The following is a 24373-nucleotide window of genomic DNA, read 5'->3' as shown; positions in this document are numbered from 1 at the left end:
GATACTAGCCTTGGTTATTTGTGATTGTTCTGTGTCAACAAACACATGTCTGTTAATGTTCAAGTCCAAGTTAAGTCTGTCATCCATTAAACTACTCACGACTATACGACTGACAGACTTTGGATCTGAAATAAATAGGCATGTTTATTCTCAGGGTATTGGGATTTATTTCGGATCCAAAGTCTGCCAGTCGTTTAGTCGTTAGTCGTATAGTGTACGACAAGCTTTACATTCAAAGTTGGTTGGAATATAATGACTAATAATGAATAGAGGAAAATCAGGAAAAATCAGGGGGAAATCAGACGGTGTCACCGAAATTAAATGCAAGATATAAGATTCAATGAAGGTTACGGCAGGGAGGTGGTTACAGTTTCTTTGAATTGATTGAAGATGGCTTACTTATTTTGGTAGCAACAAAAACACATGATAGCCGCGCAACCGATTGAGTATTTTTTTAAAATTGTAATCATATTCGTATGAAAATAGGCACAGTAAACATAAAGCTGTATGTGCAATTTCCTCGCGTTTTCATGGCAATTGGAAGAGGCATTGATGTCGTCACCTTACCGCTAGTCCATTCGTTTGCACATACAAATATCATTGAGATGCTGATAACTACAACCTCTGGCTTTTTAATGTCTTTGTTGATTGGCTATTGCACTGCTTCAATAATTTGACGCGATGAAGAGATGTGCTGGCACATGTAGAGCAATTATGACAAGTGGCGTTTTAAACAGTGTAATACTTCAGCTACTAGTAAATAATTTACTGACACGCAGTACCGATGAATTCCCATGATTGTGAACAATTCTAAATTACTCTTTCGTGTGCTTGTATCTCTTTGTGCGTTCAGGTATGAGTGTTCCCTCCATTCGAGCAGATGACAAGCCATCTTGAGGAATCAACTTCTTGCGCTTACTTTACGAGCTGGAGAAATAGTCAGCTGGGGAGCAATTCAAACCAATCACTGATTAACCGGGAATGCCAGAGAATCTATCGGGATCAGAGCATCGTCCGTGGTGATAGGGACGTAACGTCGAGAAGCACGTCATAAAAGGCTACTGCAGAAACAAACATGGGTAGTGGCTCGAGTAAGTCCTCGCAGGTAGTGACAGCGAAAGTGACAGAGGAGGAACCTCCGGAGAAATCCGCCGAAGGCACCACCATCCGCGAGACAGTGGCCTTTAGTAGGAAGGATATTGTAGCGAAGGGTCCCCCACAAGAGACAATTAACGTCCCCAATACACTACAGTTCGAAAGTGTGGACGAGAACGAGTACGATGAACCTCGTCATCCTGTGGCGAAACTTGATACGGTCGCGGAGGACGCTGAACTGGATGACGACGGAGAAGACAAGGACAGGAACTCGCTGGCATCGAACGCTGAACTAAGCCTGGAAAACGCTGAGCAGGTATATATATATATATTTTTTTTTTGTCAGTCAGCTTCAAATGTACTGTGCTTTATATCTGCAAGTGATAGATATTGTTTGAGGTGGAAATAAGGAAGGTTATTGGGATGGACTATTTGTATGGCAGACATATCATAAACTTGCCCTGTTTTTATGGTCTTGAGTTTCTGGATTAGAATGTTTTGGGCATAATGAGTGAACGAACAAAACAAAATGAGTCAAATTTCGACATAAAACAAGCTCCTCCTCAGAAAGTGCAGCAGGCTCTTCCTGCTTAGCGATGTCAGCTGCATGACTTGATTGTTTCCCATTCTTTTCCAGTCCTCTATGTGTCCTTCTGTTAGCCTTTCGTGCATGTACCCAAATATATGTGAGACTGCATCACAAAATCACCAGAAAGGTCACCATTTTGTGAATTCTCAGCTATAAGGTCGGACTCTGAAAGAGCAGACTCTAAAATTACAAATACAAATTGACTTCCCTAACACATCAAAATGAGGGAAAGAAAGCACAGCCTCTAGAAATGTGTTCATTTAGAAAAAGAGACTTTGAAGCGTAGGATCTGTTCAAGCACTTCAGGTTATGCTCTATGCAATGAATGGGACAAAAACAAAATGATTAAACTGTATAACAACCGCTATGAAGCGGTTATTACTATCAAACTGAAGAGAAGAATTGCTCATTAGATTCATTCTATTTATGGCTAACACCAACTTGCACAGTATTAGTATCATTCTCTCCAATTTTATTAGGGTTGAAAGGAAAAAGTTTGTAAGCCATATTGTCATATTGACAGACAACACACTGGAAGTAAATTTTATTTTGCTTTCACAACAAAAACACTTGTTTATGTTTGCCTTGTGGAATTTTCATATGTGGTAGCATGAAGCAGGTTGGTTTCGACGTGTTTCTCTGCCTGCCAGGTAATGATAGGAGCCACGTATTCTACAGCGTATGTAGAATTTGTCAAGGTAGAAAAAATTCTAGTTGTCCGCATTTCATGTTAGCTTGCCAATGTTAACAACAAAACAAAATAAGGAAAAGAGCGACACCCGAGCCAAACGCACGCAGATAGAGCGGGTCTTTCACTCCATGTAATATTCATTCCGAGAAAAGTCATCAAAACAAACCAGGCACCAGATGTCAGAGCCTGCAGTTGAACGCAAAATTAGGTTGAGGTCTGTCAATTAACGCGAGGTCTTGCTTCCGACTTAGTTCATTGACTTCCTTTGTCCATAGTTACACTGTACGTCGAATACGCAGTCGAAGCCGCGTGGCCTGTTACGAGGATGACCACAAGAAAACGTGATCGTGTGAGATCCCCTCTGATAGTTAGTCATTCATCATTATATAAAAGTCGTGCCGATGTAAATAAGCGCACTTGGTTACGGAAAAGGAGACACATCATGGACATGAATTGTACGCCGTGGAAGATTGTAAACCCGCTACCTAGGTGTTTGAGAAATTGCCGTAAGGGGAAAGTGACTATGAACCTGGTAAGTTCTTCATTATATAAAGGCAATTTATCGCTTTGCAGCACGGTGCAATATCAATAGTATATGTAATTTGGTATATTCTATATGTGTATTGATATAACATTGTATTTCTTGGGAAAGTCATCACATATTATGTAAAGACCTTTCCCTCAATCTTCCCTTCCCTCAATCTGTACCTAAAGTGTGGTAAGCCGTCGTCAACAATGACGGATCAGGAGCGATTTGCCAGACTCGAGGAGATACATCGACAAGGAACGTACTCGGAGACCAAGTTCAGCGAGGCCAAGTTTAAGGTCTTCAACGACTACCTCACATGGGCCACAGAGACGGGCAGCCGTGGGGAGCGAGTCGTAATGCCTGATGAAACCATGAAGATTGAGGTATGACGTCCTCATTATACACACGTAATGACAAAATACAGTTGTTTATTGGCATCACATGTTTATTCACCTTTAAATGTCACCTTTATGTAGTTATGCGATATTTATATATTGCATTTGTATATTACATTATGGGCATGCGTATTTGATATCGTCCGCCTCATTCTCGTTGTTTTCCGTCATTTGTGTTGATAATGTAATGTCAATGACGATATTGATAATCAATTGTTATAATGATACTTGTAAATTGTAATGATAGCAATAATAATGATGATAACAAAAATAAACAATAATAGTGTCACGAATAATTGTTAGTTGTTAAGTTTAAATTGTAATGCTTGTGGGTCAAATTCATCGTCTTCTCCAAAGTGAAATGCCAGGCACCAAAATACATGATAACCTCACGGATAATTAGAAATAAAACAGAATTATCGGAATAGTGTATGTTGTCTGTACTGTTGTTGTGGCAGGATCTACACTCCAGATAGTCCTATCATATAAGATACAGTACTCCCTTACTTAAGAAATCACTGGAGGAACATAGGAGCAAATTCATAATGACGCTCATGTGTCATAATAACTGCAAATGTATTACTAAACCCTGCTTGTAAAGATTATACGTTTTGTTTGTTTGTTTGTTTGTTTGGTTTATTTCTGCATTTTCTTTCTCCGAATACAATTGCAAATGAAAACAAAATGATACAGATACATACAAATCAATACAAAAAAAAATCATTTGCGTAACAACATTCAGTCTGAAGTGGCATAATTATGAATCAAAATAACATATTAAGGCTTACTGTATCTAATAACAAAGGAGAAATCAATACAGGGGACCGTCATCATAAGCAGAGCTTGACGTGGATGAGGCCCTATCTGAATATGTGATACCAATGTAATACAACACCAATTATATATGTACTCATAAAACTCTTAATCTTAATACACAAAACACATTTTGCTACAGAAAAAAAAAACAGAAAAGAAAAATAGTGACTTGGCGCTTTAGAACAAGAAAAAAAAACAGCACGCAGCACCATTGACTGCTGCATGGTATAGTAGACAATAAAAGTGTAGGTGTGTGCGAGTGACAGTGCGTCGTGTGTGCAGGTGACAGTGCAAGAGAGAATAAAGGCTGTAGCATGCCTATTTTGGGGGTAAGGTATACGCTTTAATGAATGTATGCAATATCATTATCAAAGAAAGGAAAGGAACGGGAGGGAATGAAAAAAAAAACACTTTGCATGGATCAGGGCTTACTGAGACTTCAGAAAAAAAGAAGAAAAAGTACATTGATCAAAAACTACTAACTGGAAACATATTTCAATAATAAATACTTTTTTAAATGAGCTTTAAAGGAAAACAGTGAAGTACACTGCTTTAATTGATCAGGTAGGTTATTCCAGACATCGGGACCGTAATGTCTAATTGATTTCTGAGCTAAAACAGTTTTGGGGTTTACAAGGTGAAAATCTGTCGAACGGCGAGTTGGATATGTGTGTATATTCGAATTTAAGTGAAAAATATTATGAAATAAAGAGGGAAGTTGATTTGTTGCATACTTGTACATAAATATACCTGTTTGTAAGATGTGGATGTCCTGAAGCTTCAAAGTATGCAAACGATGAAATAAAGGATCTGTATGAGATAAATATGTGGAATTAGTAATAATACGAATAGCACGCTTTTGGAGTAAATACAATGAATTCAGTTTAGTAATACTACAATTTCCCCATACAATATTTGAATACAATATATGAGGCAAAATTAAAGAATTATATAAAATAATCAGGGATCGTTCTGATAAGAGATCTTTCAACTTCCAGAGTACACCAATATTTCTTGATAGGGTCCTTTGTAAACAGGATATATGTTCGTTCCATGTTAAATGAGAATCGATTGTAATGCCTAAAAATCTAATAACCTGTTTCTCGCAAAGAGAAAACCCATCAATTGATATGTTGACATTAAGATCCTGTGAGTAGGGTTTTCTAAAATAAACGAAATTTGTCTTATTAACATTCAAAGATAACTTGTTTGATTTAAACCAATCCAATATATTCAATAATTCAGTGTTCAAACGATTAACAAGTGTCCCTACATCATAATCTGATGTAATAATGGATGTATCATCAGCAAAAAGTATAAAATTCAAAGATGGAGAAGAACCTATAATATCATTTATATAAATGTTAAACAACAGAGGCCCTAAAATGGAGCCTTGAGGTACCCCACATTTAATATCAAGTTTGTGTGATTCATAAGACTGAAAACTAACATACTGTTGACGGTTTTGCAAATAATTTATAAACCAGAGCAGAGCGTGACCTCGTATACCATACGTATTAAGTTTATGTATCAATACTTCATGGTCGATGGTGTCGAATGCTTTCGACAAATCCATGTATATACCTATAACATGCTTTTTATCAGCAAAAGCTTCAATCATTTTATCACACATGTGAGCGATTGCATAGTCAGTAGAATATCCACTTCTAAATCCAAATTGATTGGGTATCAATAAATTATTGGTTTGTAAAAACTGATATAACCTTTTATACACAATTTTTTCAAGAACTTTGGATATACTTGGTAATAATGAAATTGGTGTATAATTACTCATTAATTTAAAGTCATCTTTTTTATGAATGGGAATAACTTTTGCAAGTTTGAATGAGTTCGGAAAAATGCCTGTTGAAAGAGACATATTAAATACGTGAGTTAGGGGGCTTGCAATGTAAAAGATTATTTGTTTCAATAAATGAACACTAAGACCATCATGCCCACTCGATTTAGTTGTTTTCAGATTCTGAACAATATTGATTATTTCATGGTCATTGGTAGGCGTGAGAAATAATGAATTTTCACAAGGATTGGGTAAATAATCAGTAAAATGTGTATTACATGAATTCATATTAGATGCTAAACTAGGACCAATATTTATAAAATAATCATTAAATGAATTGGCAATTGTGGTAAAATCAGTAATTTCCTCATTGTCAATGATGATAGAGTTGGTAGTTTCTTTTACCGTCTTTCCCATAAGAGCATTGACAGTTTTCCACAATGAAAAAAGATTATCCTTATTTTTTTCTATATTAGTTGAATAATACAATTTTCGGGACAATCTTATTACTGATGTTAATTGATTTCTATATTTCCGGTATTTCATAAATGAGTTATTACTTTGATTCTTTATTGCTTGCTTATATAACTTATTACGGGTTGATATAGACCGCATAATACCTTTGGTAATCCAGGGTTGTCTATTTTTCTTTAAAGGTTTCCGTTTAACCAAAGGAATATTTCTCTGATAATAATACAATAATCTGCTGATAAATTTTTCATAAGCAGTATCAGCATTGCTTTCATCATATACATCGTCCCATTCTTCCTGCGCTAAATCAAATATCAAAGAATTTATATTACTTTCTGTTTCCTTATAATACATTTGAGATTTTTTATTTTCAAAATATTGTTTTATTTTCAAAGAACTATTGTTGATGGTAAAAACAGGTAAATGATCGGATATATCATAAATAAAATATTTGCAGGTTGTTTTTTTTTATACAGCGAAAGAAAAATCAGAATTCTTATTAAAAGAAATAATTAGATAAGTAAAACTATTGCTGTCGTTTCGAGGATCAGTTGGAAGTATACTTCTTATGTCTATTCGTAATCCAGCAAAAGCGAGAGCTCCGTGAGACGATGAAGAAGCTCCATGAGGCCGACTCGTACACAGGCAACGAGGAGCTCCACTGTCTTCTCGTCCTCTGCAAATTGAGTGACGTTAGGCAAGCCGACTACGTCGAGCTGGTCACTGAGCTCGGCTTCGCCAGGCTCTTCCTGCAGATCTGGGATAAGCTGCACAAAGATGACGTAAATGATCTGGTGAGTGACTCGTTAGAGGTACACTCTTCCTTTCTCCGCCTTAAGCTCGACTGTGTAAAAGCGCCTACAGAAAAAGAAAAAAAAAAACCGTTATATCTTGCGTGTGTGTGCGTGTGCTGCGTTTCTTCACACCCTAGAAAATCGGAGACATTGTTTCACAAATTTGTAGTTGGGGATCTCTTGTACAAAGAACTTTTGGATGATGTTGTTACTTATTCAAGTGTTTACAATTTATTTCATGTGTTTGTGTACAAAAGCTTCTCATATCCTTAACGTATTGGATCTAACGATGAAAGGAATGATAATGTCTGTAGAATGTCGAAATCAAGTTTAGAAAAAGAGTCGTATCCTTCTCTAATGTCGATAATACATAATCGATATCAAAATTTTAAAGCATAGCAAGCGTTTCCTTTTCATCTTGTTCATGATTAAAAACAGAATAGCTCTTTTTAAACGCTCAAAGTTGGGGAACAAGATGACAAGTGACAATACAACGATAACGGCCTGTCAGATGCCGTTTCTGACATACAATAGTTAAAAGTAAAAACTTTCTTCCTCTGTCTGTCTGGGTCTGCATATTTTTCACTGCCCCAACTCCCTCTCTTTCTCTCAAGCCCCCCCCCCCCCCCCCTCTTTGTATCTCGTAATTGACGCTGATGCAGCGCTTTCAGCGTTAAAGGTTAGTGTTCTTGTCATTGTTAGCCATAGCCAGCATTATTATGTAGGCCAGTAATCGTGGTAATCACTAAGTTTTTAAAGTAATCTCTCTCTGTCTCTCCTCAAATGGTCAGATCGAGAACCCCGCTTCGTACCTCGCCATCAACCTGCTGCTGGATGCCACACAGGGCTTTACAGTAGCCGGTGACAAGCTCTGCCAGCAGATTGGCGAGCTGTGTGTGCCTGCACTCCTTGCCGTTCTCCACGACCGTTTCTACTCCGTGGACGCTCTCAATATGGATAGCAAGAAGCTGCGATGGATGTCGAGGAGAGAGTTCCTCAAGCGTGTTCTCACAGTGCTCTACCACTGCATCAGGTATGTTACGAGCAGCGTCCTTTACCCTCACCCATCCTTTGATATTCTTCGCCCCTCTCTCTCATACCTCTTCACTCTTTACCCGTTTTTCGTCACCCTTCATCTCTCACTCTTCGCCCTTTCTTTCATTTCTTTTCCTTTATTATTGTAAGTAATTATTCTTCTTTAAATTTATGAAATTCTTCCGTCGAGATGTTTTCATTGCAACTGATTGACAAATTGCCCTACATCCACGTACATTTCGGTCGATGTAGGTCAATCTGTCAATCATTTGCAGCTATTCTGCTGCTGATTATCACATTTGTTAGAGTTTGTTTATTTTCGTATCCATCAGTTTCCTATTCAGTCTATGTGTCCGTCTGTATCGATAATATTGCAAATGTATTTGTGTAAATGTGCATGTTTGAGTAATCATGTCATTGATCTGTCATATTAATGCACACAAACATTTAATGTACATTAATGATCTCACCAGTAATGATGATCTCATGCATTGTCATTAGTTCGTGCAATATTGTGTTTTGATTTTTAAACGCGGAAAGAAATAAGACCGAAATTATCTATTCTTTCTACCACTGTAGGCATCACATGGACAACAAGTCGATTTTCCGAGAGAACCACGCCACCATGGTCCTCAAGCCATACCTGAAGTGCCGCTTTCTTATCCTGCGGGTCAAGGTATTAAAGCTCTCGAACTCTCGTCAACACACCTATTTGTTTGATCACCTGTTTCTGTGTGTGTGTGTGTGTGTGTGTGTGTGTGTGTGTATGTGTGTGTGTGTTCATGTGTGTGTGTGTGTGTGTGTGTGTGTGTGTGTGTGTGTATGTGTCATTATTCTGGGAAGGTGTTCCGCAATATCAATTTTACTATTGTGTCACGCATTGTCAACTTCAAAATCCATAAATGATATTTTATATCTGTAGTTCGACAACGCCCGTCTAAACACAAGAGGTAAGGCCAATAATGGAAATTGTGGTCATTTTTATAGATGTAAATCAACTTTAGAGTGATATCAGTCTTCGTCAATTTTAGTATGATTATTACCTCCGCAAAGGAAGGAAGTTATGTTTTCATCGGCATTGGTTTGTTTGATTGTTTGCAACAATAACTCAAAAAGTTGTGATCGGACTTGAATAAAACTTGCAGGAAAAGTCGATAATGGCATAAGGAACATAACCCATCATTAAATTTCGGTAGTGATCCAGGAAATTTTCATGCATTTTTGAAGGATTTTTTAAATCTTTTTGGCATATAGGTACAATGAACTTGGGTTTTCAAGCTGCGCCTACTTCAGGTTTGCATTCATAGAGTAAAACGTGTACTCTGCTTGAGCGAGCGAGGCGCCGCGCAGCTGGAAGCTGATGACGCAAACAAAGGCTTCTATATGGGGGAATTGCATGCGTGTAGGGTGTAAATGAGTCGCCGTCTTGGAGGAGGTCTGCGCTCTCCGAGTGCTTGTGTAGTTGCATTTTTAAAAATTTTATTTCAGCCAATTAAACGTTTTATTACGCTTTCATTTACGACTAACGGGACTAGTTCATTACATCTAAGGAGCATAATGTTTACTTCTTCTCTCTTTTAAGTAATGAGGAGAACAGCAGGGGATGTTTACGTAATTGTTTTCTGTCTATCTTTATCTTCCAAGGCTATTTTCATTTTAGCCTTCATCGTGACAGAGGATGAGAACGCGCACCTCAACACAACCAACACCAACATCGACTTCATCGTGAAGATCCTGAGTAAGGCCCTTAACGAACCAAACCACTACTCGGCACACTACAATTTCTCCTCCATCCAGGTTGCCGACGCTATGAAGTATCTTGCCGCCAACGACGACAACAAGGTAAATTACTATAGTAAATCAAAAGTAATAATGCTCGTACCAATACAGATAATACTATCACTCCCAGTGATGGTGATAATGATGATAATGACTAATTATGAAATAATATATAATAGTAATGAAAATTATAATGGTAATGACGATAATTACACTAATAATACATGTAATGATGATGATAATAATACTAATAATGATAATAGAAACGATGATACTTATCATTGTAATCATCATCATAATACCAACAACACTGATGGTTATAATGAAATATGTGCAATATGATTAGTGGATTCTATAGTCATGGATGATGAGACTGCTGCTGCTGCTACTACTACTGCTTCTACTAATGCTATTACTATCACTACTACTACTACTACTACTACGGCGACGACGACGACTACTACTACTACAGCAACTACTACAACCTCTACTACTATACTACTACAGCTACTACTACTACTATGACGACGACGAATACTACTACTGCAACTGCTACCACCACTACTGCTACTGCTGCTACTACTACTACCACTACTACTACTATACTACTACCACCACCACTACTACTACTACTACTACTACTACTACTACTACTACTACTATCATTACTACTACTACAACTACTACTACTGCTACTACTACTATTGCTACTACTATACAACACCTTAGAAGAATGTAGCTATCCGATTGGTCGATTGCCCATCACTTGACATTACTTTAATTAAAAGTTCCATCGCACGCTGTGGCTGTCAACCGTGCAATTTTGTTTGAGCAAAGCGCATGGCTGACGTCACGTATTTTCACTGACTCCCGTGTTAAACTCACGACTGATTCGAAGTTTTTGTTCCATCGCACGGCTCTGATGTCACAACAAACAAACATTTGCCGCTCGCACTCAACAGTTACAAGCGCGCTTACAAGTAAACATTTTTGTAACAACTTCAACCGATTAGCTTTTCGCGTACATGCGTACACTGTGACTGTGACATGTGCGGCTACTCATTCGTCTTTCACGGAGAAATGGTTGACATTTCTGGCTAAATTCAAGAATCTGTTTGGACCACATTATGTCGACGTTCGAGGTGTTGTATAAAACAAATAGAATATGGTCTTTACTTGTGCAATGGAACAAGATATCGCACTCGGTGAAAAATGAGGCGCACTATACAATTCGGCTTCGCCTCGTTGAATAGAGCGCCTCTATCTTTCACCTCGTACGAAATCTTGTACCATCGCACTCGTGACCATTCACTATACTACTACTACTACTACTACTACTACTACTACTACTACTACTACTACATGTACTACTACATGTACTACTACTACTACTACTACTACTACATGTACTACTACATGTACTACTACTACTACTACTACCACTGCTACCTCTACTACTACTACTACTACTACTACTACTACTACTACTACTACTACTATTTCAAGACGTTCAGTCGAAATGAAATATCATTAGATACGATTGTGATATAGAAACAGGAGAGTGGTCTCTTCCCCCCCCCCCCCCCCGAACGTAATATTCTGGTGTTAAAGTTCATGATAGGTTTAAGATGAAGACCGAAGGTGAAATTAATAATTGAATGAAAGGAACAACAATGAGAATACCGTAGATAAAAACTACAAAAGAATAACTTCAGATAAACACAAAAGGGCAGATAGTAGTTATTCGGAGGTGGATTTCGAAAGAGGAAAAGTGAAATGCTTTACGAAATGGAAGGGAAACACGGGTAAATATAGGGAGAGGTAGAACTAAGCACTTTGTAATGTATGATATCCCCGTTAACGCGATGAAAGGGACTGAAGATGCTACCAACTACATAATGTTAACGTGTCTCATTGCACACCAAACCAGGCTCGCTTCCCAATCATTTTTCCATCCAGGTAAAATTCATTACTGCCGGCGCTCTTTCACGCATCGTTTCAATGATGTCCGACGAAAACCCCCTCGAGGAGCAGCGAAGTGCGATAGAGGTGCTATGGATACTTTCATTCCACCCGTCTAACCAAAGTGCAATTCTGAAGGAGGAAGGTTGCCTTCAAAGTGAGACCCTTTCCATTTATTCCCTATTGTTGCATTCATGTAAGAGAAGTACGGTATAATAATCTTCGCCATAACCTGGTAAGGCCAGACAGTAAAACTGAGAAAACGAGAGTACAGAAAAAAGAAGAAATTTTGATAACGAAATATTTGCATTTCAATTATCCCCCGTCAAAATGTCAAAGTCTAAGGATGCGAGAAAGAAAAAAAAAAGGATAATCAAATGGAACTTATAGATTTTAACTTCGAATACCTTAGTGAATGATTTGACTGTAACGTTGTCGGAATGAATTGAAAAAAGAAATAAAGGAATGTATACACGTGTCTTACACATTATAACAAATGTTCACTACGAATTATTTTCAGTGGTGAGAAAGTGCAAGACTCATGCGGCACTGTCACGTCCGTGCGAAGCCATTCTCTGGAACGTTGGGGAAGAGACGCACGCAACGCTTACGAAAAAGGTAAGCCGAGTTACATGCAAACTAGTACACAGAGGAGCGGATCATTATCTTTACGTAGGTTGACTTTGAATTTTTGAACATACTTTAGTCGGAACACTCTCCACATTAACACAAAAATGGTGAGCACAGATACATCACTCAGAGGCCATGGGCATGCCACATCAAATTCTAAAGCAGAAATTATTACGTAAAAACGGAACATATTATGATGCTGCAATGCAGAAAACACTCTGTTTGCGAACTTATCCTGGGCAAAATAATTATAGTTGCTCATTCTGATTGTTAGGACCGCCGATGCTTTAGAAGAATAAGAACATGATAACACAACAGGTCAAACAAAACAGGAAACAAGCAGTTATTGACTCGAACCCTAGTTCTCTCATTTCTACATGATTTCTGCCGCTACAGTCAAAAGACCCCTCTCGGAAGTTGAAGCTGGACGCAAAGGAGGGTAACTCGGCAGCGGGCGGTGAGGGTAATTCAAGCAGCAAACAGTCCCCTGAACACACTGTCGAACACGACAACGAGGTCGGGGACGTCTTCTACAATGACGACGACGATGAAGAGGAAGTCAGTACTAATCATGTGATGCTTAGTTACCAGTGGGACGTTCAAAAACAGATTCTGAAAGTGAAGGAGCTGCTTCAAGCAGACGGATACAAAGTCTGGATGGATGTCGATCAAATGGGTGAGTACGTTCCCCTCAAGAGGGCGCTATCAGCTTTGGAATTTTAGTACGTACTCCCGAAGTCAATACATTGGCCTTTCTCTTCAGCGTTGTTTCAAATGACATTAGTGGAATTTTGTCAATATCAGCGTATTTGCTTCAACAAGTTTGTTTTATGTTAGAATGACACCAGATATGACAACATTAACAACAACAAACAGCAAAATTTTGCAATGGTGCTCATATACATGCCATAGTGGTATTTGGAGTTTTCCTATAGTTTGGGAACCAGTATAAGGAATGTGGCCACTGTTCATGTATTTTAGGTACACGTGTGCTTTGCATCTTCTTTTCATGTCAACAGAAATGTTGTCACGTCTCACAGTGGGCCAGAGAGATACCAAAGTGCGCCAAAAGTCATTTTGGGCACTTGGGATTTTTTAATTTTTGACATGCGCTCTTGAGAGGAAATACTTTGAAGAATATTTCATTGAAATATTTAAATCAGATATGTACATTAAAGGGATATATTTCCTACCTGAAGTAGCAAAATACAACATTTTAAGAGTTTCAAAGCAAATTGTAAGCTCTTTAATGAATACGTAATTTCGACATATAGTTTTTGAGATATCAACCTGCAATTTCTCCCACATATTTCTCATAGTTTATCTTACGTTATGAATGCCATAAAAATGCAAAGAAACCTAATCTTCATGAACATTTTCCGGTAAATATCCTTGAAAAGAGGGTAATTATTTGTCTTTTTTAATATATCCAAATGAAAAGTTTAGATTGCCACGGATTTCCAACTAAATTCTATTACCACAACATTTCCTGATGTCTCAGCTTTAAGCTGATACCAGATTTGGCTGCCACCTTTTGCCACTTTCTGTGTTAGAGCCGATTTTCCGCGGCACATTACGTATATTTTGGACCTGGCAGCCGCTTAGGAATTATGTTATCATACGGCGCCGCATGAGGGCGGCATTATATTTTAATTCTTTTTTTTTTCTTGCACGTTAAAGGCCCGCAAACATGATTAACACTGAATAAGAGGTAAACAGAGTTATAAATATGTATGAATAGGGTTAGTTCCGGCACCTAAAAGACCCTTCTTTCAAAGATAAAAGAGTACATAATTGCACATAACCAAGGTTATAGCCATATTATTGTCCATATTGTCATAGCCACTGCTGTAAACAAGCTATCCCCTCTGCGATACATACTGTATGGACACCTAAATACTTCGATCCTGCTCTTGACATATGCAGATAGAACGTTATACACCGAAACACAGATATTCTATTCTCATCGATTACTCTTTGGAAGTAAAGTCTGTTGCTATCCGGCTGCTCACCAAAGTGTGTCGGATCGCAGTCTGATGAATCCGACTGTGTCGGTCGACTATCAGGTCAATGTCGGACATTGCTCGCGTGATCCTCATCGGACGATCTTGCCTCATGGGATCATGCCCGACCTGTCTGACATTGGCCTGATAGGCGACAAATACAAGTCGGATTCATCAGACTGTGATCCTATATACTTAGGTGGGTTGCCGGAAGGAAAAAAAAAATGCTTCCGACGACTGACTGATGAGAAAAAAAAAATCCTTGTGGAATGGGGATGAATTTATAATTTCACATGATAGTGATTCCGATAGATTTTTCATTGAAAAAAATCTTTTGTTATAGCTTTTTCAAGTAGACCTTTATACACGGCAGACTCATTCTTAGTTGTTATAACCTTTCATTCTCCTGATTACTGACTTCACAATTTGTTATCTTTCCAGTAAAAAATTAGACAAAATGGTTTTTCGAGTGTTGCGCTTGTATAAATTGATGTGGCATAGGCCTAAGGTTATAAAGTAGAGAGATTGATTTGATATCACACATTTATGTCCTGCTAGAATAAAGTGAAGAAATTCACCCAAAAGTACAGCATACATCATAAACCTTTTTCTAATCTACACGGACAACAGTATCATTTTGCAGTACGTGTGTATAATATGGAACTTCCAGCGCAGCATGAATTCGATCGCCGAATGTTTATACACTTCCTGTGGCCAATTATGTAAGCATCTTGTATTCAATGATAGTAGATAAGCAGTGTCAGTGAATGTGAAAAGATAAATGAACCCCTTTTTCAAATTAACCTTTAAAGAAAATAAAACAGCCTAATATTTGCACTGCTTTATTCGTCATTTACAGACCAATTTTTGGTAGCCAATGAAAAATCAGCATCACGGTGACGTCATATGAGTTTGATATTATGTTCAATCACTTCTACGCCCCAAGTTACCCCTAGTCACCAAATTTGGGTAAAAAGAAACCATGGGGTATAATTTTGGCGCACTTTGAGCTCATTCTGGCCCACTGTGCGTCTGTTCATCCCTCAGTCTTCTATCATCTCTCAGGCTTCATCTCTCAGATAGCACTGATATTTCCAATTTGTCCTCCGGAGAAAATTAGATTCACGAAATGAACCATGAGAGAGCTAACATCATTTCAAGCTTGCACCAACAGCCTCATGACACACCATCATGCTTTAAGACCACTTTACAAGTTTATATAGCTTCAATGTGTTCTCAACGTACTCTGCTACATGTATGTCTTCCCGCAGGCGGCTCTACCCTGGAGGCGATGGCGTCTGCCGTGGAGAATGCTGCGGTGGTCCTCATCTGTTTCTCCGAGAAGTACAAGAATAGCCCGGCCTGCAGAACAGGTAGGTTGAAGTGATGACCATGATGTTTAGGTTTTCTTGATTTGCATAGCATAGTGTTCAAAAGATGTGTTATTGATATGCGTCAATTAAGAAGAGCTTCAAAGAATTGATCGCTTATATCGTATAATTGTCTATGTTATGTGAATGTTATATGATATATCATTGACAATATGCAATACACAAACACTTAATTCTCTATGTGCTACATAATCTAATTATCAGGAATCTAGGATGATAAATATGACAATCATTATTAACTCTTATATTCTCATAGATTCCTGATATGTAACTTTTTTTATTTCATTCAAATCGAATACAGCAAAAGTCATATACATGTTGTTTCATAGTCCGTGTAACTTACATAAGATGTAATTTTGACACAAAGCAATAGGCTTTTGTACTGACTTTCAAATAAAGTAGATTTTTACAATTAGTGAATTGCAATACCTGCACTCTGTAGATTTTATGATTTTAAGGAAACTTTTCTAAAATACATAAAACAAAAACAAAACAAAACTTGAAGCTACCCCTGGATAACTACCTCGAGGGCAGTAACCTCCAGGATAACAACCCCTGGATTATTTCCTAGGGCAAGTTGCAGGACAAATGACCTGCAGGACGACTATCTCCAAGACAACTACTCCTGGAACAAATACTAGGACAATTCCACCAAGACAACTAAGTCCTAGAACACCTACGCCCGCTCCCAGATCAATTACCACCAGGACAATACTCTAAAGTAACTACTCTTTGAAGGAAAATTACCCCCAGGATAATTACCCCAAGGCAACTGTCCTTTAAAAAGATACCCTCCGGACAACAGATTCTAAAAAAATAACCCACAGGGCATTACCACCACTCCCCCCCCCCAAAAAAAAAAAGGGGTCCACTTGATAAGTACCCTCTCACATCCAATTGTCCATAGGGTAATCATCTTAATAAAGAGGTAGTTGTTTGGGGGTAGTTATTCTTAAGCATACAAATTTCTAGGTACTTGTGCTAAGGGTTTTTTTTTTTCTTTTTTTTCCGGGAGCTGTTTTCCTGGGAGTTGCTGTACTAGGAGATTTTTTTTTTTTTTGTCTCGCTTGTGCAGCGGAAGCAACACATAGGCGACCTTTTCCCGTCGTCGTCAGCGTCGATGTCGGCGGCGGCAGTGTCAACAATAAGTTTTTTTAAAGCTCACACACACATACACACATTATAATACACACACACGCACAAAGCCAACACAACGTTTCTCAGCGTGCTTGTTTCTCAATAGGCTACTAGTCCTTAATGAAAAAAAAAAAGTCAAGCAATTAAAACGACTGAAGAAAACTGCATGCCCGTCGTGGTTACACAAAATGAATCTCGGCAGGTATTAGATCAAATGAGACCTAGATGTTCGATGTTGCGACAAAAATCGTGGATGCACGCATTTGAAACGCGTATGAAAGACCGCGCGAGTAGGCCCGATTGAAATAACCTTCACACAGACGCAATGCACCGCTTAAATTATAGCAGTCCAATAGATAGATTAATAATCATGATCTACAAAACAAACTTGGAATGTGTGTTAGCAGAAAACTACACACACTCACTCTTACATTCATGCATCATGAATACATTAATACATTTCTGATATCCCCAGCTTCATATTATGAATGAACTTTAATCTTCGTCTTTTGTAAGCCATATCATGTTATTTTGCAGTTTTTGTCCACGACGTAAAAGTCTCAAAACAGAGTGAAATGAAAATTTATTGTCTTTCCTTTTTAATGCCATGCGAAACTTTTCTTCCCCAATACGCAGAGGCCGAGTACACGTTCAAACTGAACAAACCCATCGTCCCACTCAAAATGCAGACGGACTACGAGGCAGACGGCTGGCTGGGCATCATGCTAGGTACCAAATACTACATTGCCATGGCAACCATGGACGAGGTTGTCGACAACGTCGACAGGCTCAAGCGAGAACTGGCTAATCGAGGTCGTCTCCCTTCCACCTCCATCTCTCGTCATCTGTCCGTCACTGGAGGTGAGAATTTAAAGACCCTTAATGGTTACCTTCACCTTGTCAATAAGCTTTAAGTTCATGCTATGATGTGTCTGCATATCACTTTAAAAGATTTTAGTATTCCCCACCCTCTTGGTCGTTTACAATGGATTTATCGTTCAAATCAACATTTTCGCGCACTCATATTCCTACATATACTAATCAAATCTGAATTTGTGTCGTTTCGAATTTGCCCCGGTCACTCATTTTGCGCAATACCGCTATTCCAGAGTTCAAATAGGCCCTACTTATTTTTATTTTTTATTTAATTTATTCTTTATTATTATCATTATTATTATTTTTTTTTTGGGGGGGGGATTCAGTTTTCGCACGTTTCAGCATTCAAAATCGTAAATCACTTTGAACAAATTCTGTTTTATGATCTTTATCTGTATTTTCGTTCATTGCTTATGAATTATGGCATGTGAACAAACCTGATCTCTTCATTGTGTAATATCTACTAAAATTTGTAAAGTTTCAGTCTTTTTAGTATGGATTTCATTTTCATCCTTATCTTAAGTTGGGCAAAGCATCAGTTTTGATCAGCACCAAGTTTTTTTTAATTGACAGATCAGTAATTCCAGAGATATAGAGAGGTTCTGCTTTGACTCGAATGCAACATTCTTATCAAATGACGTAGAAACCCTCAATGTTGAATTTGTCTACACCCTCTTCTAATAACGGCAGGTGCATTTCGCAAACCAATGTGGACATATTTAGATAATGAAGTCAGAGTTACAATATGAATAATATATTATGAAAGGAGCAAATAGGCCTATACTGTAGAGAGTTGTGATATCAAGCATCCCAACCTCCATAAGTTTTCTTCTTCATTCTCTTCCAGAAAGTAACCTCGCGGTGAAAATCAGGCGCAACGATTCGAAGCGGTTGTCCAAGCGGGAAGCAGTCAGCGCGAAGAATGCGGCAAACTGGACAAACGATGACGTGAATGCATGGTTGACGAGGAACAGTCTAACGGAGTTGAAAAATCGCCTAGAGGGCTATGACGGCGAGGGGATTCTTGGACTGAAGACCATCGCATCCGACGCGCCGGAGTTCTTTTACAAGGAGGTGAAAAACGAGCTGGGCTTGAAGTCTCTGAGGGAGATTATCCGCTTCAAGCAAGCTCTGGACGACATTTTGTGAGGGGATCGCATATCTAAGGCCATGCAGCCACATGTAGGGCGTTCTCCCCTTACGTGTATCATGCCACATTGTAATACGTGGCTTGTTGGTCGCGATGGTCGAGGTTTGTGCTTGAAATCCCTCTCTAACTCAAGAGAGATAGCGATTGGTGCTACGGAGTCGTGGATGACACGACCGGCGCTTTTTCAAGGCGTGTCTTTCTGAGGGCAGTTGATGGCAGTTTTGCCATGAGTAATTCGCTAATCTCGTGCATGAGATCCATGCATATCGTAGATTGTTACCATGGTGACGATAAAAGTGTTAGTCTGTGCCGGATGAGCGTACAAAGACGTGGGTACGAGCTATATCATTCAAGTAGATCTTATGGAGATGTATGGATGTTTCGCTTTCATGTCTTTTCTATCTCTGTCACCGATAACTGCACCATAGAGGTGAACTTGTTGACAAAGCAGCAGAAGGTTTGGCACATCCGTGTAATTTGTAGACGGCTGATGACAGTTTCATCTTCATTTACCTCCTTTTGATATACACAATTAAATGAAATCCAATCCTGGCAGTGACAACTGTCTCCTGAATAACAGAACCATTTTGCCTCAAGTCATCCATTTTTGGGTTGGTTGTACCGAATGGTTTACAGATGAAGGTTTTTTTTTTCTGGTTTCTTCTTTCGTTCTTGTCATGGTCTTCCAGACAATTGATGCTGATTGAAGCGAAATGAGTCGAATAATATACGGTTCTCCCCTTTTGAGGCATTGATGACTATGAGATACGATGCCGTTTAGAAACTGAGAAGAGTTGCTGCGTAAATGCAAGCGTGTAATGATGTCTGATATTCCCCGAGGTACCAATGCAGATTTATATGTGGGATCAGTATATCACTACAGTAATATGAACCGGAAACAGATCATTTCTTGGTTTCTATGTGTCTTCTCCTGCGTTATTTCCTAACTCAAGGCCAGTACCAGATTCAAAGAAGTGGTAGGAAAAAAAAAATCAGATAGGAAAACATGTTATTTCCCTGTCACACACACAGGAGTTCTTTCAGTTTGAGATTTGTGAAAAATACCCCATAGTGCTTTTGTAACTTCCACCAGAGGGATGTGTGACGATGCTTGGATGAAATTGAGACGATTTTCTGCGTCAGTAAGCGAGTGTAATGATGTCTGATATTTCCCGCGGCACAAATGCAGATTTATATGTGGGGTAAAAATTACGTGAAATTGTGAAATTTAGAATACCACGACAGTAATCTGAGGCAGATCGAGACAGATCATTTTGCTTCCTCTATTTCTCCTTCGTTATTTCCACACTCAAGGCCAGAATCAGATTAACGAAGTGAGGTGGAGATGATATTGAGATTGGATATGCTATCTCCTTACCACGCGAAGTCTTTCAGTTTAATGGTTCTTTGTAAATTCCACCAGAGGGATGTACAAACACACCTCGATAGACTATGCATCATTATGCAGTTCTACTCTGCACAGTGTCTATAAATTAGAAAGCGAGTAAATGAGTAGGCATACAAATTCATTCAAATCCATTTTCTCATGATTACAACTCAATGAATTTATGTCACAAAAGTCTGATGTCAATAGCCATTTTTGATGTAAATATGAAAATCTAGATTAAAGAAAATTATTAAGGTATGAGTTTTCTTCAATTTTGTCTGCCCTCTGTACAAATAAGATTTGTAAGAACTCCTGATCTACATTTTTTTTTTATCAAACACGTCGGAAAAAAGGAACCAGCGGGAATCGAAACTATTATCTACTGCTACTGGGTATTGATGTGCGAGTGGTTCACAAGGCTTTTTCACACATATCAAAGATTTCATAGAAATGTACCATGGAAAGTCACTGTTAAGAGAAGATAATTCTTGAGAAAATTCGAACAGATATGATTACCGTGGCAAGGGAGCAATAAAATTCTTTTGAAGAGACGCCACGAACTATTCTTTCTTTTCTTTTTTTTTTATAACTGTACGATATTATGAAAGGATGGAAATCAAGCGTCATGAAGTATAACTGTGCAGTTGAAAAGCTTAGAAGTGGGAGGTTGATGTTGGTTAGGGAGTATCAATTAGGAGGGAATATTTCAAATTCTGCCAAAGAGCGCTACAGGGTCTCCAATGATTGTGATCCATGACGTTTAACAGTATTTGCAATGCGTCATCTCTAGTCTTTGCGAGGATGCAAAGAATAAAACAAATCAAAGATTGCATCGTAAAACTACTTGACAATAATCTATTATACATACGCAAAAAGATCTCACCAGAAATTGACCATCACAAAGGGTTTGCTTGGTTCTTGTTTTCAAGTATCAAAGGATGCAAATTGATAGAGTGTAACCTCAAAATGTATTAGGAGATATAATTGGATGTGTCAAGGTGAAGTCTGGCAAAACGATCCAATTCAGCACACTGCACTTTGGCGTTGGTTCATCTGTTAATTATGAATAACTCAGGACTATGTTAACATGTTTTTCACGTGTTGCCTTTAGCAAATTTATGGGCTTTCATGATCGGAATATTTTTCGAAAATCACTATTTCTGCAGATTTATTGTAATACAGTATGTATCTTAATATGCCGCATTTTTGTTGTTATCAAATATATTTACGACAATGATAGTGGCTGCTTAGTATGTTTGTGGTAATCATGATGCAGGGCTACGCATTTTTATCTTTTTATATAAACGACTCCAGCTCACCTGTGCCTGTATCACATGTGTATCACGTATGACACAAATAACCCATACGTGTATGATCAATCATAATGAAAGTCTGGAGGCAAAATTAATGTTAATTAAAAGTTTACAAATCTGTTTTACGCACTTAATTTCACACTTCTCATTCATACATCCTTTATGTCTGTAGTGTTTTAAATGAGAACAAAAACGCTTAAATATTGTCTATAAACAAAGTTAACACTTGCTTGTGAATTCAGTTTATGTTATAATCACTTGGCGTGCAATACACATTGTAAATATGGCCATATTGTGTACTGAAATGTGTAGTGAAAATCATGACGTGGTCATGTTATGTCAGTAGAGAAGCGTGATCTTGATTGAAAAGAGTAATCAGAATTGTTGAAAAAAAAGATAATGGCAGTGGTCATAGTAAGAAATAAATGCATTGTATGCAGTCATTATAAAGATTCGTTTGTCAGTGCACTTTGTATCGAGTAATTAAATCAGTTTGGCCTGATTTGAATGTAATACCTTGGCATCAGCGTGAGAAGACACAAGAAGAGAGATTTACAGATACGAAAACGAGAAAGAAGAAATTCAATCCAAATGTTTATGTGCCATAAACTGCTTGGTTATGTCCACATAAAGTAATATCCACTTCTAAGAGAAAGTGGTTCAGTCGTCAAATATTATATACATGTACATCAGCATTACCACTAGCACGGTACACATCGTGACTATCTACACTCAACAAAAAAGAAAAGAAAAGAAAAGAAAGTAAACACTTTTTCCAATACATATTTTTCATAGAGGATTTTGATAAAAATCATTGCGTCATATACATATCAAATATTATTCAAATGGCTATAATGCAAGGATAAATGAACACAGTTTGTTTTCATCCTCCAAGACACAAAAGTAAAAAATGCCAAATATAGTAAATTTGACATTTTGTCATTTATTTGCAAATGCCCTTCAAGATAGCAATGATTATTAAAGATCAAATCAACACAATGAGAGACGTGTACGTAATAGCAAAAATAAGTATTCGTTCCCCTGTATCTCCTTATATCCTCAAAGAAAAACAAAGTGGGAGAATAAAGAGTGAAATAAGAATGTTCATTCGAATCAAACTTCAATTTAGACATGGAGTAAGCCGCAAAGGTTATAAAATGGACAGAATTCATTCTTTTAATCTAGGAAACTTAAGAATTCATGAGACAAATTCAAGAACCAAATATCATTGTCAATTTTCTTAATTTGAAATAATATTTTAAATTTCTACCAATTTGTGACATGAATTTTTAGTTAAGACCATATTCTAAAAGAGCAGACTTTAAGCTTTAAAATGATGTATAACTTAAATCAAATGGACTCTCCTAACCTATCTAAATATTGGAAAGAAAGCACAAACTCAGGAAAAGTGTGAACTGAGAAAAGAGGCTCTGAAGTACAGTGTCTATTCAAGCGCTTAATCTTTACCAAACCGTGCTGGCTGTGCGATGAATGGGCCAAAAAGAGGAAGTAAACCACCAGAGTAAGAACAATGAAGGGGTTATCAGATTAAACTGAAATTAAACATGCCTCATTAACACATTCTGTCCATAATGAATGCCAATTTTCAAAGCAGTAGTACTATAATTTTAAAAGTTATTAGAGTTGAAAGTGAAGAGTGTGGACAAGGTTTTTCAGAAATGAAAAAGGGATTCTAAAGACACACCTAATCACACTATTCTACCAAAAATGTTCGAGATAAACTGCTAAAAAACACACACTTTCTTGCCCGTTTTATGATACCAAATTTTAGCATGATGTAAAAGAAGACCCGCTCTTTCAGAAAATATGAAAAAGTCAAGTTCGGCTAGGTTGACCCATTTCACTTATTTTCAGTCCTCGCGCAAAATCAGTGTGTGCGACTTTATGTTCGTTTTGAGGTGCACGTTCACATTTTGTTGATATTGCCTCTTTAATGCCCATTTGAATTTGGATTTGACTGAAGATTCTTCATTTCTCCATTAATCTTCACCTTTCCTTATCTCTGGGGGCTTTAAAGGCATTATAGATATCATAGGTTTACTCTTGCAAGTTAATTCGTGTTTCAAATTGTGCTAAATTTGTCTTTTGTTCTCATTGTCATATTGAAGTGCACGTATATGCATGACTGCCAACTTGTCCATTTTTGCAAGTTTTACTTTTGTGCCTTGGAAGAGAATAACGAATGTGTTCACTCATGCGTAAGATTTCTCTTTATATTGACCTACCAGGTCGATAGCCAATTAAATAAATCTTTAACATGGTATATAAGATATTGATATTCAGCCAAATATTCTAAGAGAAACATGCACTTGAAAAAGTGTTTACTTACTTTTTTTAACTTTTTTTTTCTGTATTAGAGTATTGCTAATGCTACTGCTAATGCTACTGCTAATGTAAAGTGTAAAAACAATTTCAAATGTTATATCAACCTTATATGATCGACGCTAAGTGTAATTACGTTTAACCGTAATTGAAATAATTAAAATAGATTTTATCAATGAAAAAAAATAA

At 37.7% G+C, this 24373-nt stretch overlaps 1 protein-coding gene across 1 annotated transcript; it reads left to right on the top strand.

Moving 5' to 3' along the window:
- Positions 1-1075: 1075 nt before the first annotated feature.
- LOC139742694 (uncharacterized) lies at positions 1076-19140 on the top strand. Its single transcript, XM_071653223.1, has 12 exons — positions 1076-1411; positions 3090-3287; positions 6972-7178; positions 7970-8211; positions 8793-8889; positions 9858-10055; positions 11952-12111; positions 12475-12572; positions 12981-13260; positions 15859-15960; positions 17752-17976; positions 18839-19140. Exons 1-12 carry the CDS (start codon positions 1076-1078, stop codon positions 19138-19140), a joined length of 2445 nt encoding a protein of 814 aa, XP_071509324.1.
- The last annotated feature ends 5233 nt before the right edge of the window (positions 19141-24373 follow it).

The sequence above is a fragment of the Diadema antillarum genome, unplaced genomic scaffold (assembly GCF_040938485.1).
Source record: "Diadema antillarum isolate AM-2024a unplaced genomic scaffold, OU_Dant_1.0 seq00001014_RagTag, whole genome shotgun sequence".
In the NCBI taxonomy this organism is placed as follows: Eukaryota; Metazoa; Echinodermata; class Echinoidea; order Diadematoida; family Diadematidae; genus Diadema; species Diadema antillarum.
This window is presented reverse-complemented; position numbering and strand designations above follow the sequence as displayed.

Excerpts from the sequence above, each read along its gene's own strand:
- LOC139742694 (XM_071653223.1), top strand. The coding sequence starts at position 1,076 with ATGGGTAGTGGCTCGAGTAAGTCCTCGCAGGTAGTGACAGCGAAAGTG. Across the intron at positions 7,179-7,969 it reads AAGATGACGTAAATGATCTG|ATCGAGAACCCCGCTTCGTA; the intron begins GTGAGTGACTCG and ends TCAAATGGTCAG. Across the intron at positions 8,212-8,792 it reads GTGCTCTACCACTGCATCAG|GCATCACATGGACAACAAGT; the intron begins GTATGTTACGAG and ends CTACCACTGTAG.